We start from the raw sequence: 18066 nt of genomic DNA, 5'->3' as shown, positions 1-18066 counted from the left end.
TCTTGTGGTGCGCTGGTTTTTCCCACTCCTATTGTAACTCCTGTGTCATTTGGTGTTCGTCTTGTGTTGGATTATGTGGGTTGTCGCCTCTATGGCGAAGCTTCGATTAACTCTATTGTGTCAGATTCTTCTCTTATTGTTAATCTTTCCCAGAGAAATGTGGAATTTGTGGATATTCCTATTTATGTTATGTCTAATGCTGAGTTGAAGGCCCGTCTGGACGGTACTTTGAAAAATTCAGTTTTAGTTCAAAATGATTGGTTGATTATGGATGAGAAAGTTACACCTTCGGTTGAGGTTGAGGAGGATGTTCTCGGTGACTATGTGGAAGTCAAAAAATGTAAAAGTAAAGCTAAGAAGAAATACCTTCTTGTCCCCTCCGTCGCTTTTGTTTCTGTGGGTTTTTTAGATGCTATGGACAATGATGAGACAGCTCCTTACATCACCCTGCTGGTCATCTTGTTGGCAACCTTGGTGGTCTTCTTTCTGCTTGTTGGATACCTAGGCTGATGGTGGTTTCTACAGATTTTTGTCTCCAATGTATGGCCCTTGGTGGCTATGGGGTCGTTGCGGGGGGCTACCACTCAGAGTCTGCTTTTGGCATTTGGCTTATAATCTCTTTGTTGCTTTAGCTTATGTTTTCTTTCATTGTTGTTTTTTGGTTTTCGGTCTGTGCTTGTACTGTCCTTTTTTCTTAATAAAAATTGTTTTTTATTAAAAAAAAAACACTGTAGATAATCTCATCCCATTGTGAGATGTATCTGGAATTGTTGGGATTGATATATGTTTTGGTATAATTTTTTTATTTCTTTATAAAATAATCTTTTAGTACAAAAAAATTTAATTAAAAAAAATGTATTGAAGACTATTTTATAAAACAATAAGAAAGCTATCCTAAATAAAACCTGAATCTAACAATAATTAGATGTGTTAGTTTCAAAAGTTGATGGATTCAATCATAGCATTCAAATACTCATCATGCAATTGAGTTGGGGTTAACTATATCGTACAATTAGTACCACAACATAGATAGAATATTCAAGTATATATTATCAATCTTCACAATCTTTTATAAACAATATGTCAATATAGATCATTTTGTTGAGTGTTTGAAAATTTTGGGCAACATTATGGGCAAAATTATGAGAATACTTATAAATTGTTGATTAATGAGGATAAGAAAATAATCATATCAAAAATCTCAAACACAAGACAATAAGTTTACATGGTTCAATTAAACACACATACGTCCACAATCAGATATAAATCAAATATTCACTAAGCTTCAAAAAGGGTAGATATATTGAGAGAAACTAAACTTCATAAGATAAAAGAACACCACTTTTTCCATGTTAAATACTAAGAAAGAACACAACCACTTGGATTTAAGATGAGGGGGTTGAATGTGGAGAGAAAAATATTGATTATGGTTCTCCTTCTCTTCTCTTCTCTACAACTTGCAAGAACTACTTCCTGTTCTTCCTTCTCTTGTTCTCCTCTTCTTAATTTGAACTCCTACAATGGAGCTAGGGTAAAAAAGAGTAACTATTGTGTTTGGAAGAAAATAAATTCAACCACCCAACATTTCTGAACTTTCAGTTTGATAGTAGTTTCAAAGACTTGTTTGTAAATTGAGCTTTTACAAATTTTAATCCCAAAGAAACATTTCAAATAACACTTGTAAAGAAAATGAAACAACAAGAACACAAATAATTTACATGATTTGAGTTCTTACAAAATCTACATCCATAGGGCAACCTCGTTCATTATTGTTTATTTAAATATGTTTGGAAAAAATATGATACAAAACTTCTATATACAAAAAATTGCTTCTAGCTTTTCTAAATAGCAAAAAAATAATAGACTACAATCTGCTGAACCAAAATTAATGAATGTTTATAGCAGTAAATAACCCAACTACTAAAACATAATAACAAATTTTCACTAATAGCCTCAAGAACTAAAATAGTCGAAAGAAATTGATACTAATGGCCTCAAATAACTCCACAAACAAGATCTAAAATAGATCTTTAAATTAAGAACAACAAGAACAAAAAATAGACAAGCTAAATCTGGTGAACTAGGGAACGAAACCCACAAACCGAGAGCATCAACCTCCAATCTTCCTAATCTAAATAGGACAAATATACCTGCATTTCAGCATATAACATAATATTGCAAAGGAACAAGCTCATACGGCATAAATCCGATTTCCAACCTACAATCACGTATGATTGTCTTTCTCATAAAAGAAGAACACACATGAGAGAAACAAGAAGGGTTCACCTTCTCCACACACTCAGAAATCCACCGATTTCAACTCTTTATTCATTCTCTTTCACACAAGAAACCCAGCACAAGCCCTAGTATCCGTCCTTGCAAACCTTTCTCTCACACACCCGAACACCAAAGAATAGAAAACCCCACCCTTTTCACTCCCGCTCCACTTAGGCAGTAAAATAGAAAGAATTGGTTTTGAGTTAGGATGTCAACATTAGTATAAATAATAATCAAGAACCTAAAGCCAAAATAAAATTTGGTAATAAATAAATATATGATAAAACATAAAGAGTAAATTCATTAAGTAAATTACTTAACTAAATAATAAATTTAATTAAAGCTATTTTATTTTAAATCACATATATCAGTAACAACAATCTACTTCTAAACCACAACTTCATAGCATGTAGCCATCTTCTCTCTTAGTTCCTATGTTCTAACATACACACAGTTACCTCCCTATTCGTATATCTAATTTTCTATAAAGTTTAATATCTAAATATACCCCTTTTAAAACTGAATAGATAATTCAGTTTATATGTGGCCATAAATATTGATGGTTCTCACTAAATTAAATATGTTTATTTATGTTTAGGATTAATTTCTTTTTGTTGGTTTGATTTTATGCTTTGATGTTTTTTGTTCATTATTATTTTTCTCCTCTTTAGTATTAGAGCTTGGACTAAAAAGGTTTCAAATCCAAATATGAAGGATGGGAAGATCAAAATTAAAATGTTTGATGACCAAATCATCATACTCTTTAAGATGGAAAAATGGAGAAATATATATGCCAAAGAAAATTTAATCAACCACTAAAGAGAATAAAGTCATTACAAGTCAATCATAAAGAGTACAAGTTGATGCTCAAACAAGATTTGGGGGTAATTTGACTATCTTTTAGTTTGAAAACATCCTCAATGAAATCATTATAGTTGGCTTCATGAGGACACTCCCAAACTGGTGCCGCAGCACTGCGAGATGGATCAGATGTTTTTTTTTTTGAAGGGTTGCGTCCCTTAGGGTTATTTAGTTATCTGTTTTCTCTTGTATTTCTATATTATTAAACATAGAGAACAGGGCATGTGAGAAGAGAAGCAAGAAGAGAGCTAGAGAGAAGAGCAACAAGCACTTATTTCTACCCATTTTCATAGTGAATTTTATGATGTAGTGTGGCTCCATGACTTTTTCCCTATTTTGGGCTTTTCTACCTTAAATCATGGTGTTTTATTTATTTATTCTTTGTTTTTATTTTCTTACTTGTTTCATCATTATGGTGTTTACTCCCTCACCCCAAACAACAACAACAACAACAACAATAATAATAATAATAATAATAATAATGGTAAAATATTTAGCATGCATGTTTTTCATCTTTGCAACCATGGGCTGATCCCAGAACAATTATTACGTCCTCCGACCGGACGCAGAGGAACGTCCAGTCGGAGGCCAAATCCCGCCAAAAAACGAGTTGTACCGAGCAAATACCGAGCAATACCAAACAATAACGATGAATACCATCATTTGAAGACCCAATACCAAGTTATACTGAGCTAAATCGAGAAATACCGAGTTATACAAAAGTTGTACCGAGTTTTTCCCAGAAAAACTCGGTACAACTCGGTATTTCTTGGTACAACTCGGTATAACTCGGTATTGGTCTTCAAAGAGCGGTATTTCTCGTTAATATCAAATAATACCTAGTTGTACCAAGCAAATACCGAGTTTTTTTACGGGATTTTGACTCCAACCGAACGTTCCTCTACATCCTTACACCGGACGTAATAAAAGTTCCTTGATGTCAAGGTGGGCATTTCAAATGCCAACCCTAAAAAAAAAATAAATATTGCATTAGCAATAGAAATTTTGATATTTTGCACCCCCCTCCCCTTCAAAAGAACCTTTTTTCCCTAATATTATCATCATAAGCGTCGTTGCTTATCATACAAGTTCACACTTCGCAACCGCTTTCGAGATTCGCGCATTTGATATTCAAGATGTCGCCGTCTCGCAGCCATCTTCTTCCCGATTGCATTCGACGTTTAAGTAGAGGTCGCTTGCAGTTCACTCTTAGCCCTGCGGACCTGGCGTGGTCTTTGACCATCAATCTAATTTGAAGATAAATATGTAATTTGTATACAAATTTGAAGCTAAATAAGTAAATGGAAGATAAGTGATAAAAGTTTTCTCTTATAAATTTAATAGTATAATGTTGATTAATTTTTTTTATTGTTATTAGTATTTGATTTTATTATTTTATTATTATTATTTGTTATTTATTATTACTATTATTATTATTATTAATAATTAAAATTTTACCCAAAAAAAAAAAAAGTCGGATCTTCCACTGTTTGCAACAAATTTTTGTTGCGTGTGAATAAGCTGGATCCGCCATTTTTGACGAATTCATTTAAAAACAAGTTAAAATGGCCGACTTATTTGTTTGTAATGTATGTCCTTTTTTATTTGCTCTTTTATATGTGGCGTCGATGAATCTAAATATAGTCCAAAAAACTAAATATTGACAATTAAAGGGCATAAATCTGAAAGGACACAACTCTCCTTGGCCTAATTGATCCTTCACACCGTACTAATAGGGAGTTCGGCTTCTGTGCATATTTAGAACAATAGCTCCTAAGTCATGAAAAATTATTATGTGCGGAGATTGAACGGAGAGAACCATTTGAATTTGCTGCGCTTTAATTTCTCCTTTTCCACGCTTTTTCGAATACTCAGTAGAAAGTCGGCAAATATGCATTCATAATTGCACTTTTGCTGAGTATTTGCTAAAGCGCAGCAAAAGTGCAATTATTAGGATATTTGCTACTCTTTAGCTGCTTTTTTGGTGCGCTTTAGCAAGTACTCATCAAAAGTACATTTATGAATGCATATTTGCACTTTTGCTGTCCTTTGCTGAATATTTGCAAAAGCGCAGCAAAATGACAACTAAAACACAACAAATTCGGACCGTTCTCTCAATTCGGTCTCCGCACAGAATAATTTCTCCCAAGTCATACAATTTTTTAAATATGAATTAAAAGATTTCGTTCAAAACTCCATGACTTGAATATTATGGGTGTGAAAAGAAAATGGGTTTGATAATCCCCATATGAAGCTAAATTTGAAGTCTTTTTGAGATCACCCTTATGGACTTTAAAAAAAAAAATTAAGTCTTGATGGCAAGGATTTAAGAGTTTATAAATATATGGCCATGGTCTTAAGCAGCATAAACATGCTTAGAAGTGCATTAAGCAGGAGAAGTTCCTTAATAGGGGCAAAATAGAAACCAGTTCTACAGTCAATCTGTTAAGAGTTTCCTCATTCCAGTCTTTTCTAGTTAATTAGCTCATTAAGCTTGTTTGCTTATTTTCTTGGGAGAACAACCTAAGCGAAGAAGTCATGGAGGAGAAGCATGACATGGATGAGGAAGAAGAGATAATGCTGCCTGGTTTTCGTTTTCATCCAACAGATGAAGAGTTGGTGGAGTTTTACCTGAGGAGAAAGATACAGCAGAAGCCAATTTCTATTGAGTTAATCAGGCAACTGAATATATACAAATATGATCCATGGGACCTTCCAAGTAAGCATCAATCGTTCATTTCTTAGATTATTTTTTTAAAAAGCAATGATTTTTTTTTTCATTTTAGAATATAAACTAATATCTTCTTTTTGCCTGATTTTTTGGGCTAATTAAGGCTTTGTTTGGGATGTCTTCCTTACTGCTTCTTAAAGCAGCTCTTTAGTATAAAAATTAAAAATTTTGTAATGAAAAGATGCTTTAAAAACAGTAAGAAAGCCGTTCCAAACAAAACCTAAGTTGTCAAGTTGTTTATTTTCAACTTTCAAAGTAAAAAAAAAAAACCCCGAAATAAAGCCACCAAAAGAACAAAAAAAATTCCCACCAATGATTGCCAACAAACCACGGAAGCCCAGGTGGTAAATAAAAAGCCACATCATAGCCCACCAAAAAAATTGCTACAACTGCAACGCTAAACCCCAACATCACAATCAACCATAAGAGAAACAGCCGCATCCAGAAATAAAAAGAAAAAACCGAACAATTATGCCCATCTCAATTTCCATAATAAAAATGTGAAAAAGCTTTAAAAACTATACAATTGAAGGAAAAAAAACTTGGAAAAGCCACCATTAAAGTTAAAATCATAAATAACCAAAGTATAATTAGTATGTGTTTCAATGAAGATAAATTATCACTATCATAATCACATAAATGATGCTATTTCTGTTCTTATCTTCCAATTAGAGCTTGCAGCAACTGGGGAGAATCAATGGTACTTCTACTGCCCAAGAGATCGTAAATATAGAAACAGTAGCAGGCCAAATAGAGTCACCAGGGCCGGATTCTGGAAAGCTACTGGTACAGACAGACCCATCTACTCTTCTGAAGGTATAAAATGTATTGGTTTGAAGAAATCTCTTGTCTTCTACAAGGGAAGGGCTGCAAAAGGAACTAAAACTGATTGGATGATGCATGAGTTCAGACTTCCTTCTCCAAATGTCCCAAGACCTTTTGATAAGAACATTCTAACCAATGTAAAGTCCCCTATAAATACCATCTTACACTACTAGTAGTTTTCATTGATTAGATTTTCTTCCAAGTGCAGGACTCGTGGGCCATCTGCAGGATATTCAAGAAGAATATTAACGTAGTAGCCAATAGAGCAGCCTCACAGTCCTGGGCGTCTCCATTAACAGACTCTGCAGATTCAGAATTCTCTCTTGTGAATGCAATGAACAGTTCACATTGTAATGAATCTCATTCTCCTTTAGATGTTTATGGCTTCAGGTCCTTCAATTTGATCAACAACAAAGCTGAAATGCCCACAAGTTCTGTGTTTTCATCACTGGGAACATTAATACCATCTTGTTGTAGTATAGACTTTGGACAACAAGAGCCTTATAATGGTTATGCAGACAATTATCCATTAGAGATGAGAGGCAACTTGGGAACAGAAGAAGAAGATATGATGGTGAAGAAATCTCTGAATAATATCCTGCTTGGTAATAATCAGTGGGGTAATGTGAGGAACACGGGGTTTCCCTTTAATCTTCCACTTAATATTTCAGATGAGTAGAAGCTGAATTTACCATGGGGATTAACTTTACTTTTGAGTATTTTTGAGGGAGGTGGCTTGGGGTTTGGAATCCCCAAGAATTTGTTCAAAGTTTTTCATTGAAAACTTTAGTGGCTTTTGAGATTTAATAAGAGTTTATGAGCTAATTTCATGAATGCTAAGCATTGTGATTAAGTCCAATCTTCTATTACTCCCATAAAAGCTAATGCTATTTGGGTTTGGAAGAAGCTTTGTGGTATCACAGCACTTGCTAACTTATTAGTCTAAAAATTTTTGTACTAAAAAACTGCTTTGAAAATCAATAAGAAAGTTATCCCAAACAAAACCTTGTGACAGCTTTTAGTCATTGTTTTCACGATTTTTTTAATAATTAACAATAAGAAAATTATTCCAAATGAAGTTTAAATCTTTTTAATTGTAGATTTGGTTATGAAATCATGGAACTATTCAATATATTTTTTATGGCTCTTCTCTCAAGCTAAGGTTCTTCATTATTCATTTTCCATTTCATTGTTTCATGTGCAATCAAAATTATTTCTCTTTGTTTAGCTATGCATCAGTGGATGTCTAGAAGATTCTAAAATCCAGCCCATTAATTTATATGAATCAAGGAAAAATTTTGAATCATATATGATGAATTTTGCTAGTATGATAATTATTTTAAAAGTAATAAATTTAGCAATAATAAAATTATGAAAACATACTGATGTAATTTTCTCTTATGAATCCTTAGATAAGATCCAAATTTTAGTGGATTGAATATGTAAGCACTGATAAGGATCATCCCATCTGATAAAATGTCTCTTTCCTAAGTATAATTCAATTCTTTTTGCCCAATTTTTTATTTGATATAGGATTGCATTACCACCAAATCAAACCGTTGACTCTCATAAATAAGAAAAATTTTTGCGTGTGAGTTCGGACGCAATTTTTCATTCCGACTTCAATCACGTGAATATACGTGGATTTTCTCTCTCTTCTACACACTCTATGTATAAGAGAGAGAAAAAAGATTCACATGTATTCACGTGATTGACGTCTGAAAGGCGTTCAGACTCTGCACGTAATAATTTGTTTACCCTACACTAAGAATAATTGACAAAAAATTGTCAAGATGATATGATAATAGTTGTCTTGTGTTTTTTTTTTTAAGGAAAAATAAATTTTATTCCAACAAAGAAAGGAGTACAACAACGACCCAAAAATAGTAGACACCGAAATACATCAAAAGACAGGAAAATAAAGCCGCCTAGATAAAACAGACAGAGAAAGATGCAATAAAATGAGTCAACAATCAACAGGGGACTCAAGGTAGTAGCCCCCTGCAACCATCCCACAGCCAGACACGGACCACCCATTCATAACAACCACTCATAAACATCCCACACATGCAACCACCAAGCAAAATGGCACACCACCAAGGTTGCCAACAAGCCCAGGCCTAAAGGGAGAAAAGCAGGGGGGCACCTCATCCTTGTCCAAAACATCAATAAAGACCACAACATCGAAAGCGAGAAAAAAATTCAAAGCCTATTTCTTCTTAGATTTACTGTTCCATCTTTTTGCCTCTATCATTGAGAACAGCTTGATCAAAAACGCACCCCACCATGAAACTATACTTATCATCATTTACATGGTCATCAAAATCATCACCCTCCCCCATGGAAGGTGTAGATAGGGACTCATCTATATCCAGCCAATCAGAATGAAGCAAAACAGAGTTATTCAAAGGCCGGGATAGATGGGATTTCAAATATGCATTAGACATAATCGAAATTGGAATATCAACATACTCCATATTCCCCTTTGAGACATTCACAAAAGGAGACACGTTCGACTCAACATTAATAGGTAAAACTAAAACCTAATTAATAGCCGAACTTTCAACATCGCATGCCACATGCTCCAAAGGAATAGAGCCATCATAAACAACCAACGCCTGGGTTGGAGAACCTGGGAGATCCTCACCAGAGGTAAAACCAACCCTGGAAGCCACCTCACCCGAAAAATCACCCAAATCTTCCACAGCATTATCACAGGAATGGCTAGCTATAAGATTAAGACAACAATTATTAACACTCAAATTTTCATTCACTCCATCACAACAAGCAATATCAGGCAGATCCAAAAGAGCAACAAGAGAAGCAGGCTCCTTCGCCACAAGAACAAAATCACCAAAAGCTAAATCAGAATCCAATGTCATAGCATTAACCTCCAAACAATCAGCAACACTCCCAACTACAACATCAATGGGACTCAAAACCATAGAATTAACATTAGCAACATTAGCATTCTCCACCCTACATATATTAGGGGTAGTAGAAACAAAAGCCCCCTCCCGAACACACACATCGAAAAACACACACTCTGGAGCCAGGTCCACAACGATAGGGGCGAAAGCAACAGTGGTAGGGGGAAAGAAATTCGCAGGAAGAGAGGGATCATTTAGAGCCAAAGAAGTAGTGCCCACAACAGGAGAAGGTCCAAAACCCATAGGAGGCTGAACATAAGCATTAACCTTCCTCAAATGAGGAAACAACTTAACACATTCAGACCTCTTATGACCCACAACTTTGCAATGAGGACAGTAACTAGGAAAACCTTCTAAAACAACTTTTTGAATGACCTTCTAAAACAACTTTTTGAATGTAGCCTAATTTCTCAGGACCAAGCCAAATTGAGCCAGGATAAGTTTTAGAAATGTCCATTTCCACAAGGATACGAGCTACGAATGGCCACAAACCCACAACAGTGGCATTGTCTGTATGAAGCGGACGGCCAAATAATGACCCCAGACCAAAAAGAATACGAGGAGAAAATAGGTGTGGGCGAAGCTCCAGAAAGGAAATTCAGTCAGGGACGATCAGAGACTCCTCCGATAGGTCAAGGAATGGTGTCCATTTTATCACTTTCATAAAACAACCAAAAATGAAATATGATATATGCGAAAAAATCCTATTGTAGTCGAGATCATTAGAAATCTTGATTAAGACATTACTCTGATCCAAAAGAGTAACAGATAACTCACCCGATAATTTGAGGTTGAAAAAGAAAACCTCCTAATTGAGTCTAATACCAGCCGCCGCAACGAAAATTTTCTCACTAAAGCTAAATCAAAAGGCTTAACAAGATGAAGAACTTCATCCTCTGAGATCCATAAAGCCGGCAAACCCCGAATCGTAGTGACTTGTAAATCCAGAAATGCCTTAGACGCATCAGAGCCAGACAAAACCTCCTTGAAAGATTTGGAGCGATTCTTACAATTAAGAAAGCCAAGATCTAAATGTTTAACAGAATTCTCCATAGCACCAAAGCAAGGGCCAAGAAAAAAATCAAACCAACCAAAAACAACCAGGCGAAAAAATGGAAGTAAGGTTTTTTTATATAATATGACCCCTTTTGATTTTTATTTTTTACCCCTAGCTGTCCTTAATTTCACGCAATTTGCCCCTCCAAAAATAAAAAAGCCTCTTGGCCTCCCGCTATTTTCATCCAATTATGTTGAACTTCTCTAACACTAACAAATAAGTCTATGAAAAACGATTATGTATAAATAAATTAATTTTGCACCCTTATAAATATTTTTTTATGTTTTTATAAATAATTCTTCAAAATATCATAAAATTTTAAGTTATAATAATTTTTCAATATTAATGACCAATATAATAAGGTTGGACAATTTTTAAAGCGCTTTGTCCAAACTTGCATGCTCCCAATGTCACCATTATTAACTTTTCTATTGGAAATTCTCTAATAGAAGAGATGTCTTTCTTACGTATTCTTCAGCTTAAAGTTTATGTACCTTGTTGTATAGTTGGATACGGAACCTTCTTTACACATACACATACACATACACATACACATACAAGATGGTTACAATATCTAGAGTTGGACTGCTAAATTTATTACATTAATAATCAAATCATGTCTAACTAAACATTTAGGTTTCATCTGGGACAGCTTTCGATTAATATTTTTTAACTATTTTCAAGATATTATTGTACTAAAAAATTATTATAGAAAGCAGTAAAAAAATTGTTCCAAACGAACCCCTAGACTACTTATGATTGAGTTCTTGATATTGAATAATTTGTTTACATCTCCAAAACGAGAGAAAGATTTGATCGTAGTTTTTTTTTTTTTCTATTTGATCTTGTGCTTGAACATTAAGTAAAAATTTTTGTGATTAAATAAGTAATTAATATTGCCTCCAAAATAAATTTTTTATTTTTGGGGATAGAGAAAGAGTTTATTTTACTTAGCTTTTAATGAATCTCAATATAGAATCAATAAATGCAAAAAGAACATATAACATCAAAATTTTTATGTGAAAAATATTTACTTGTAAAATATTGTGTTATAAGGAGAGTGCCTCTCTAGAAAGCCAAAGAATGTGTTTATATAACATAATGACTTAATCTAGGAGTTCTATTTGAGGTTTATGATAGAATAGAGAATGTTGGTGTTGATTGCGACAGAGAGGGACAGACGTTGACATCCAATAACAAGATTTGATTTTTCCAATATGAATTATAGAAAGCCGATGTTCATAGGTGGACAAATATATCCAATAGCAGGGTTAAATCTTATCATTATTATGGAGAAGGTGTTGATTTATGATGCCGGTCGATTCTGACAATGGTGGTTGTCAGTGTCAATAGTAGGTGATCATCGTCGACGGTGATGACTAGAGAATGCCATGCAATGACACTGACCCCTCGACCAATGTGTGTCATTTACAAGAATAAAAGATGAGGAAAGGAGGAAGAAGAGCCATATATAGGGTTGCATTGCAGTAATTAATTTACTCCCATTAGCTTGTAATTATAAATACTTTCAGCTACATAATCAGTAGTCACATTCTTGAAAATGCCATTATAAATAATAAATTTTAAAATCTAACTGAAATATTTTTACTTATATTTTCTTAAAAATATGATTTTTACTCATTTTATTTTATAAAGAATAACAATAGCTCAAAATTCTTGTAATGATGATAGTTACTTAAATAAAAGCTTTTTGAGTTTTGACATCCTCATAAATCGACTACTTCATGTTCCTAAATGCGACTCATTCTTCTTCCTCTCTCAATTTCCAAATAACTTCATAAAATGTTATTAAAAAATATCGACAAAAAAATTAGCATCTTATTATTCAGATTTAATTTATGATTAGTTGCAGCTAAGTATTATAGTTAGCAATATTGTATAGTTAATCAACGAATAAGCACCAATAGTGATGTAGTGGATCGTCGGAAGTCGATACCTGCAAGAAGGATTTGAAAATTCCCAATCCAGGGAAGAAGAAGAAGAAAGCTTTTCAAGCTTCAAAAGGTGTATATATCATTCAATGATCCCTCTCTTTGCAATAGCTTGTATATTTATAGGGTAAAAGGAGTATTCTAGAGACTAGTGGTAACAACTAAGATAAAATAATCCTAAGGACTATATAACTAAAGATGTTCCTACATCAAATAGTTAGCTATACTTAACCAACCTGTAACAATAGCTAATTAGCAACTAACAGGTTGCTACAGAAATAATATGAAATTTATTCCTGAAAATCTCCATGCTCTAACGCATATCACTGTAGAATTTATTTCTATCATATATACAAGCAAAGATGATAAATTTAAGAAGAAAAAAAAAATACTAGGCCTTTGCAGGCTCTATTCCTGCTTCTGTTCTAACAAGGAAATAACAAAAATGAAGGTTCCCTGTGCACTTTTCTTTCAAGAAAGGTAATCTTGCTTAGCTTTTTATGGCACCAAATTAGCTGATCACCTGTTATTCTTGGCATTTTCAGAACTCTTGACACCAATTTTAAATCTACCTGAGAGAAGAAGAGGTCTTGGTTCGATCTGTCTTCCTGTGGTTTCTTGAATTTCTTAACTAAGCAATTACCAGTCCTCAGAAGGTCCTTCAGCTTCTTCTCTTTCTGTATTTCAAGCAAAAAAAAAAAAAAAACTTTAATTAGATAAGAACTGAAAATCAATATGACCATTTCTAATGGTTGATTCATGTAATGATATTAGTAATATTAGAATATAATCACACAATTTACCTTCTGCAAATTTGATTGAATTTCTTCCATGAACTCATAATCAGATGGATCTTGGACCTCCACATTACTCTCAGCTAGAACCCTGATTAATATAGGTGTTTCATGTTTTTCAGCCTTTACAAACTCCCAAAAAATTCTGATTGTTTCTTCCATAATATCCTCCAACAATTCACTGGTGACAACATAATCAAATTCCTTCTTCTCAACATTATCCTTGAAGGAATCCTCTGCAACATAAAAAATTTAAAAATATTTAACTTTATGATATGCAAATGCATTTATCAAAGAGGAATACAGATTTTACAGTAAAAGAACTCACCTTTCATGACTGGTACTTGAAGAAGATTGCGAAGAACACATCGCTGTTTGACATAATTTGGAAGTCTTGGTCCTTGAAATGGCTCATTTTCTGTAAATCGTTGAACTAAAACTTGAAATTGTTGGAATTCATCTGCAACTTGATTGTATTGGTGTCTTCTGAGTGGATCAGATTCCGGTAGTTCACGAGATTTTTCGTATTGCCATCTCAGGAATTCCCATGAGAGACAAGTCTGGCCAACATAAACTGTTTCTAAATCACATTGCAGATCCTTAAATAACTTTTCTGATGGATCATCTTCAGATTTCTTTTGGCAGAAAGTAAAGACGTTTTGAGATAGATGAGACATGATTGTTGAGAATGAATGCCTTTGGGTCCCCAATGAATGAAGAGGATTCTTCAATTGGAGAAAGCCTGCAACAGTTGAATGAAAGAGCTGAAAATTAAAAATCCTTTTTTTTAGGTGAATTTGATTTTAGAAAAAGAAAAACGTGAGAGGATTCAATTACCTTCTTTTTTTTTGTGATTATCATCTATTTCAGACAAGCTAGTTGGATAAATGTATTTTGGTGCTTTATTATTATTTTAATAATTGGATCTTGCTAGAGGACCCAGCACCTGGTCCTTGCAATGATCAGGATGGATAAGGAATATTTTCATTTTTTTTGCCATCTAACCAAATTTTTTTCCATCCAATCAAATTTTATAATGTAGAAATTTTTTATAAATTTCAGAACATGTTTTTAGGCTTAGAAAGTAGAAACAATCTCAGTGAGTCCTAAAATGAAAAATAAAACTAGTTTGCAATGCTGTATAAGAGAGAGTACTTACCCATTGCATACATCTTCTGATAATTCAAAATATCAAATTTCCTCATTCTCTCTCGATAGCTTTTATAGAACTTCTGGAGCTCATCCAGTGGATCCTCACGCAAGAACTTCTCGTCAATCCGAAATGGTTTCAAATCATCGATTGTTCTTGGACTTTCGGATTCCTCCAAGATTGTAGGAAGCCCAACAGCTCTAACTTTCTTAAGTTCCATCTTAAGTTGTTCGATAAGATCTTGGTGTTCCCAGAGCTCATCCAACTCTTCAGAATCGAAATTAAAAGGTTTAGATTTTTCTGTTTTCTTTTTCGCTACATTTAATTCCTTGCTATTCTGCTCTGTCTCTGCTGAAACTTTTGCAGAATTTATCAAATCAAAATTTGATGTATCATCTCCATTCTTGCCCCCCGCTTCTTTGTCAAAAGCCTGAGCTTTTGGTTCTGAGTCAACTAAATCTTTAACAAAGTGAACTTCTCCAAAGCTATCTAACCTTGCGCTACCATTCTTTACAGAAGAAAGCTCTTCATCGCTGGAATCTTCAATGAATTCTATTTGCAAAGAATTTGCAGCGGGCGAGGAAGCATCACTTGGTTTTGCAAATTCAATCAAAAGATTTTCACCCCCATTCAATTCTAATTCGGTTTCTGTTTTTCCAATTAATTTATTTTCTGCATGAGATTTGGATGAATTGATTTCTTCTTTAACAAGAAGAGGAAGCTTCTCTGCAATGATGTCTTCATCGACCTCTTCTTCGTCACTCAGATGATCATGATCATAATTATGATCATGAAGGTGATCGTGATCATCATCATCATCATCGTCCTCATCACTTCTTTCCAAAAAGAAAGATTCATGCTGCAATTGTTCATGCTTATCGATAGAATTCACTGAAATTTCTCTATTTTCTGAATCATGCTCTTTCTCATCAAAATCCTTCTCTGATAATAATCCAACTATATCTGAATCGTATATAAGCTCCTTCACAGAGTAGCCATCACTTGATGACTCAGTATCAGAATCAAAATCAAAGCCAGGGAAATCCTCGGAGATTAATCTGATCTCTCTGCCCCCAATTGAATTGGTTTCGGAACTGAAGGAATTGGTTTTCTCCTCATCCAAAATCATATTTTTAAAGTCTATAAAATCTTCTGTTTTCTCTTGCTTATATACTGAATCCAAAATTTTATTATCGTCAAAATTGCTCTCTTCTTCAAAGGTAGACCCCATAGGGGGCTTCAGAAAATCTTCTACAGATAAGAATCTCATATCCGTGTCCACTCCTTCAAAACTTTCTTCTTCGAAGCCGATGAAGGATTCATGAACACGAAGAGTCATGGTCTCTGGCTCTTCCACGAAGCCGCTGAAATTATCCTCCGATAAGAATCGATAATTGTGAATATCGGCAGCATTCAAATATGGTTGATCTTCTTTCTCTGAAATCGCAATAGTTCCTACTTCATCAACCTGTTCTTCCTCTTCAAATTTTCCAAATTTGTCCTCAAAATTCTGACTTTGGTACTTGAAACTGAAGGCTGGCATCCTTTTCTCATCCTTCTCATCCACAAAGAATTCACCTTTCTGATCAAACTGCTTGACTTGCTTCAATTCTCTTGATTCCAAGAAGCTAAAATCATCTCTGTGAGAGGCATCACTGTTCTTGATTCTGTAACATAGAAAAAGAGAAGCAAAACAGAATTAGAATAAAAGTTAATAGTAGATGTCTGAAACTATCTGACAAACAGAACCTACCTGAAAAGATGCCCAGCCATGAATCTAAAAAAGAGCAACACCGAATTCACAAGAAAAAACAAACAAGAACTGATAAAAACCCCAATCTTTCTGTATATATTTCCATCAACTGCCTTTTTATCAAGAAAGTTTAGATGGGCATCAAAAGAAGATGTTTTTCCAGTACCCATCTCTTTTCCTGCGATGAATTCACCTCCTCTTAATCTACCCCAAGGCCTCTTAATAAGAAACTGCTCTCTTTCCTTTCTTCATGAAAATCCTCGGAGTAAGAAAGGAAGTAGACTTTCCAAGTAATGAAGCAAAAGCGAGCATGATTCAATTGGAAGTAAACTGAAGGTGAGAGGGAAAGATATTGTTATGAGAGATTGAAATCTTACCTAATTAGTGAGAATCAGAGGAAGAAGAAAGGGGGATTATGTGCTGTGTAAGAAACCACAATGGCGGCTTAAAACTCCCTTAAGGTTTTTATTTTGGAAACAAATGGGAGATCTGTCCTTCGCGGGGAGCCTAATATTTTCCTGCCAATTGTCCTAACGGGAGTGATTTCACAGGTGAACGCTGACTCCACCTAACAGTTCCCGTATTCTTAGTCGGAAAGATTGGAATCTAACCTTCCTTCTACATTTTCGTATAAATTTATCTGTAATTTGTTTTTCAATAACTCAAAGTAATTTACATGTAAAAATAAAGGAATATTAAATTATATGAAACATTAAGGCTTCGTTTGGGACGATTTTTTTATTGCTTTCTAAAACGGAGTTTTAGTACAAAAATAAAAAATTTTATACTAAAACTCCGTTTTAGAAAGCAGTTAAAAAGTCGTCCCAAACGAAGCCTAAAATGATGGGGTAATTGCATTTACTAAACTTGCAAATATAACATCTAGATTAAGAGTTTAGATAATGAGATAAATAATTTTTTTAATTTATATTATAAAAGAATTTAGAAAAAAAATTGCACCGGGATATTATGATGGACTTGATTGTATTTGGATTTATGTAATATTAATGGAGCCTTTAGACATCAAATATGACATTAATTTTAGCGAAAATTAAATGACAACTAGGTTATGGAGACCTAATATTTTTCAAGAATTTAAGTGAAAAGAATTTTTGATTTTTTTTCCGAATATGTTTAGTATGTCATTTAAATAGTTTTAATGATTTTCCTTTTATAAGAGTTATAAAAAGGTAATATATTTAGTGAGAGTCATCATAAATTCAATTTTGACTTTATATCCATATTTAGACTAAAATTTGTATTTTTTTTATTTCTACAAATATTATGAAAGGGCTAAAATACCTCGAATGAGGGGTATTCATTAAAATTTAAGATAGATATTCTCTTTTGGTAATCTTTGTAAGACATTTTTATGTTAAATTTGCTTGTTGAACTTAGAGCACACAGCATCACCCGGTACATAACAGGTACACAACCACGGCACACAGCAAGGGGGTGAAGTGGCGTGTTCTGATTTTCCTTCGGACAGTGTCCGGTGTCCGCATAGAATAATTAATCGTTAGTAGTTAAATAGCTATTTATAATGATAATTTTTAATTAATTTTATAAATATATCCCATTATGCTTAACCGCTCGTTCATAACGAAAGCTCCCTCTTCATGATAATGGATAAAATATACATAGATCAAAACAAAAAGAATTCAAACTAAAAAAAAAAAAGAAAAAATTCAAACACATGCCTCATGTATTATCCCATATATATCTATCAAATAAAT

At 33.8% G+C, this 18066-nt stretch overlaps 2 protein-coding genes across 3 annotated transcripts; one reads left to right on the top strand and one right to left on the bottom strand.

The window, feature by feature from the left end:
* Window positions 1–5476: 5476 nt before the first annotated feature.
* LOC110107887 (protein FEZ) lies at window positions 5477–7553 on the top strand. Its single transcript, XM_020838323.2, has 3 exons — window positions 5477–5857; window positions 6542–6831; window positions 6903–7553. Exons 1-3 carry the CDS (start codon window positions 5677–5679, stop codon window positions 7371–7373), a joined length of 942 nt encoding a protein of 313 aa, XP_020693982.1. The 5' UTR covers window positions 5477–5676; the 3' UTR covers window positions 7374–7553.
* Window positions 7554–12882: 5329 nt separating this feature from the next.
* On the bottom strand, window positions 12883–16898 carry LOC110107880 (protein SQS1). Of its 2 annotated transcripts, XM_028696843.1 has the most exons (6): window positions 16708–16898; window positions 16331–16612; window positions 14587–16244; window positions 13756–14169; window positions 13437–13663; window positions 12883–13310 (listed from the first exon to the last, which is right to left on the bottom strand). In XM_028696843.1, exons 2-6 carry the CDS (start codon window positions 16498–16500, stop codon window positions 13059–13061), a joined length of 2721 nt encoding a protein of 906 aa, XP_028552676.1. In that variant the 5' UTR covers window positions 16501–16612; window positions 16708–16898; the 3' UTR covers window positions 12883–13058. The 2 variants fall into 2 exon arrangements, with proteins under 2 accessions (XP_028552676.1, XP_028552677.1); XM_028696844.1 differs by lacking the exon at window positions 16331–16612 and having other exon boundaries at window positions 16708–16897.
* Window positions 16899–18066: the final 1168 nt, after the last annotated feature.

This window comes from Dendrobium catenatum, unplaced genomic scaffold, assembly GCF_001605985.2.
Source record: "Dendrobium catenatum unplaced genomic scaffold, ASM160598v2 fragScaff_scaffold_847, whole genome shotgun sequence".
NCBI lineage: Eukaryota > Viridiplantae > Streptophyta > Magnoliopsida > Asparagales > Orchidaceae > Dendrobium > Dendrobium catenatum.
This window is presented reverse-complemented; position numbering and strand designations above follow the sequence as displayed.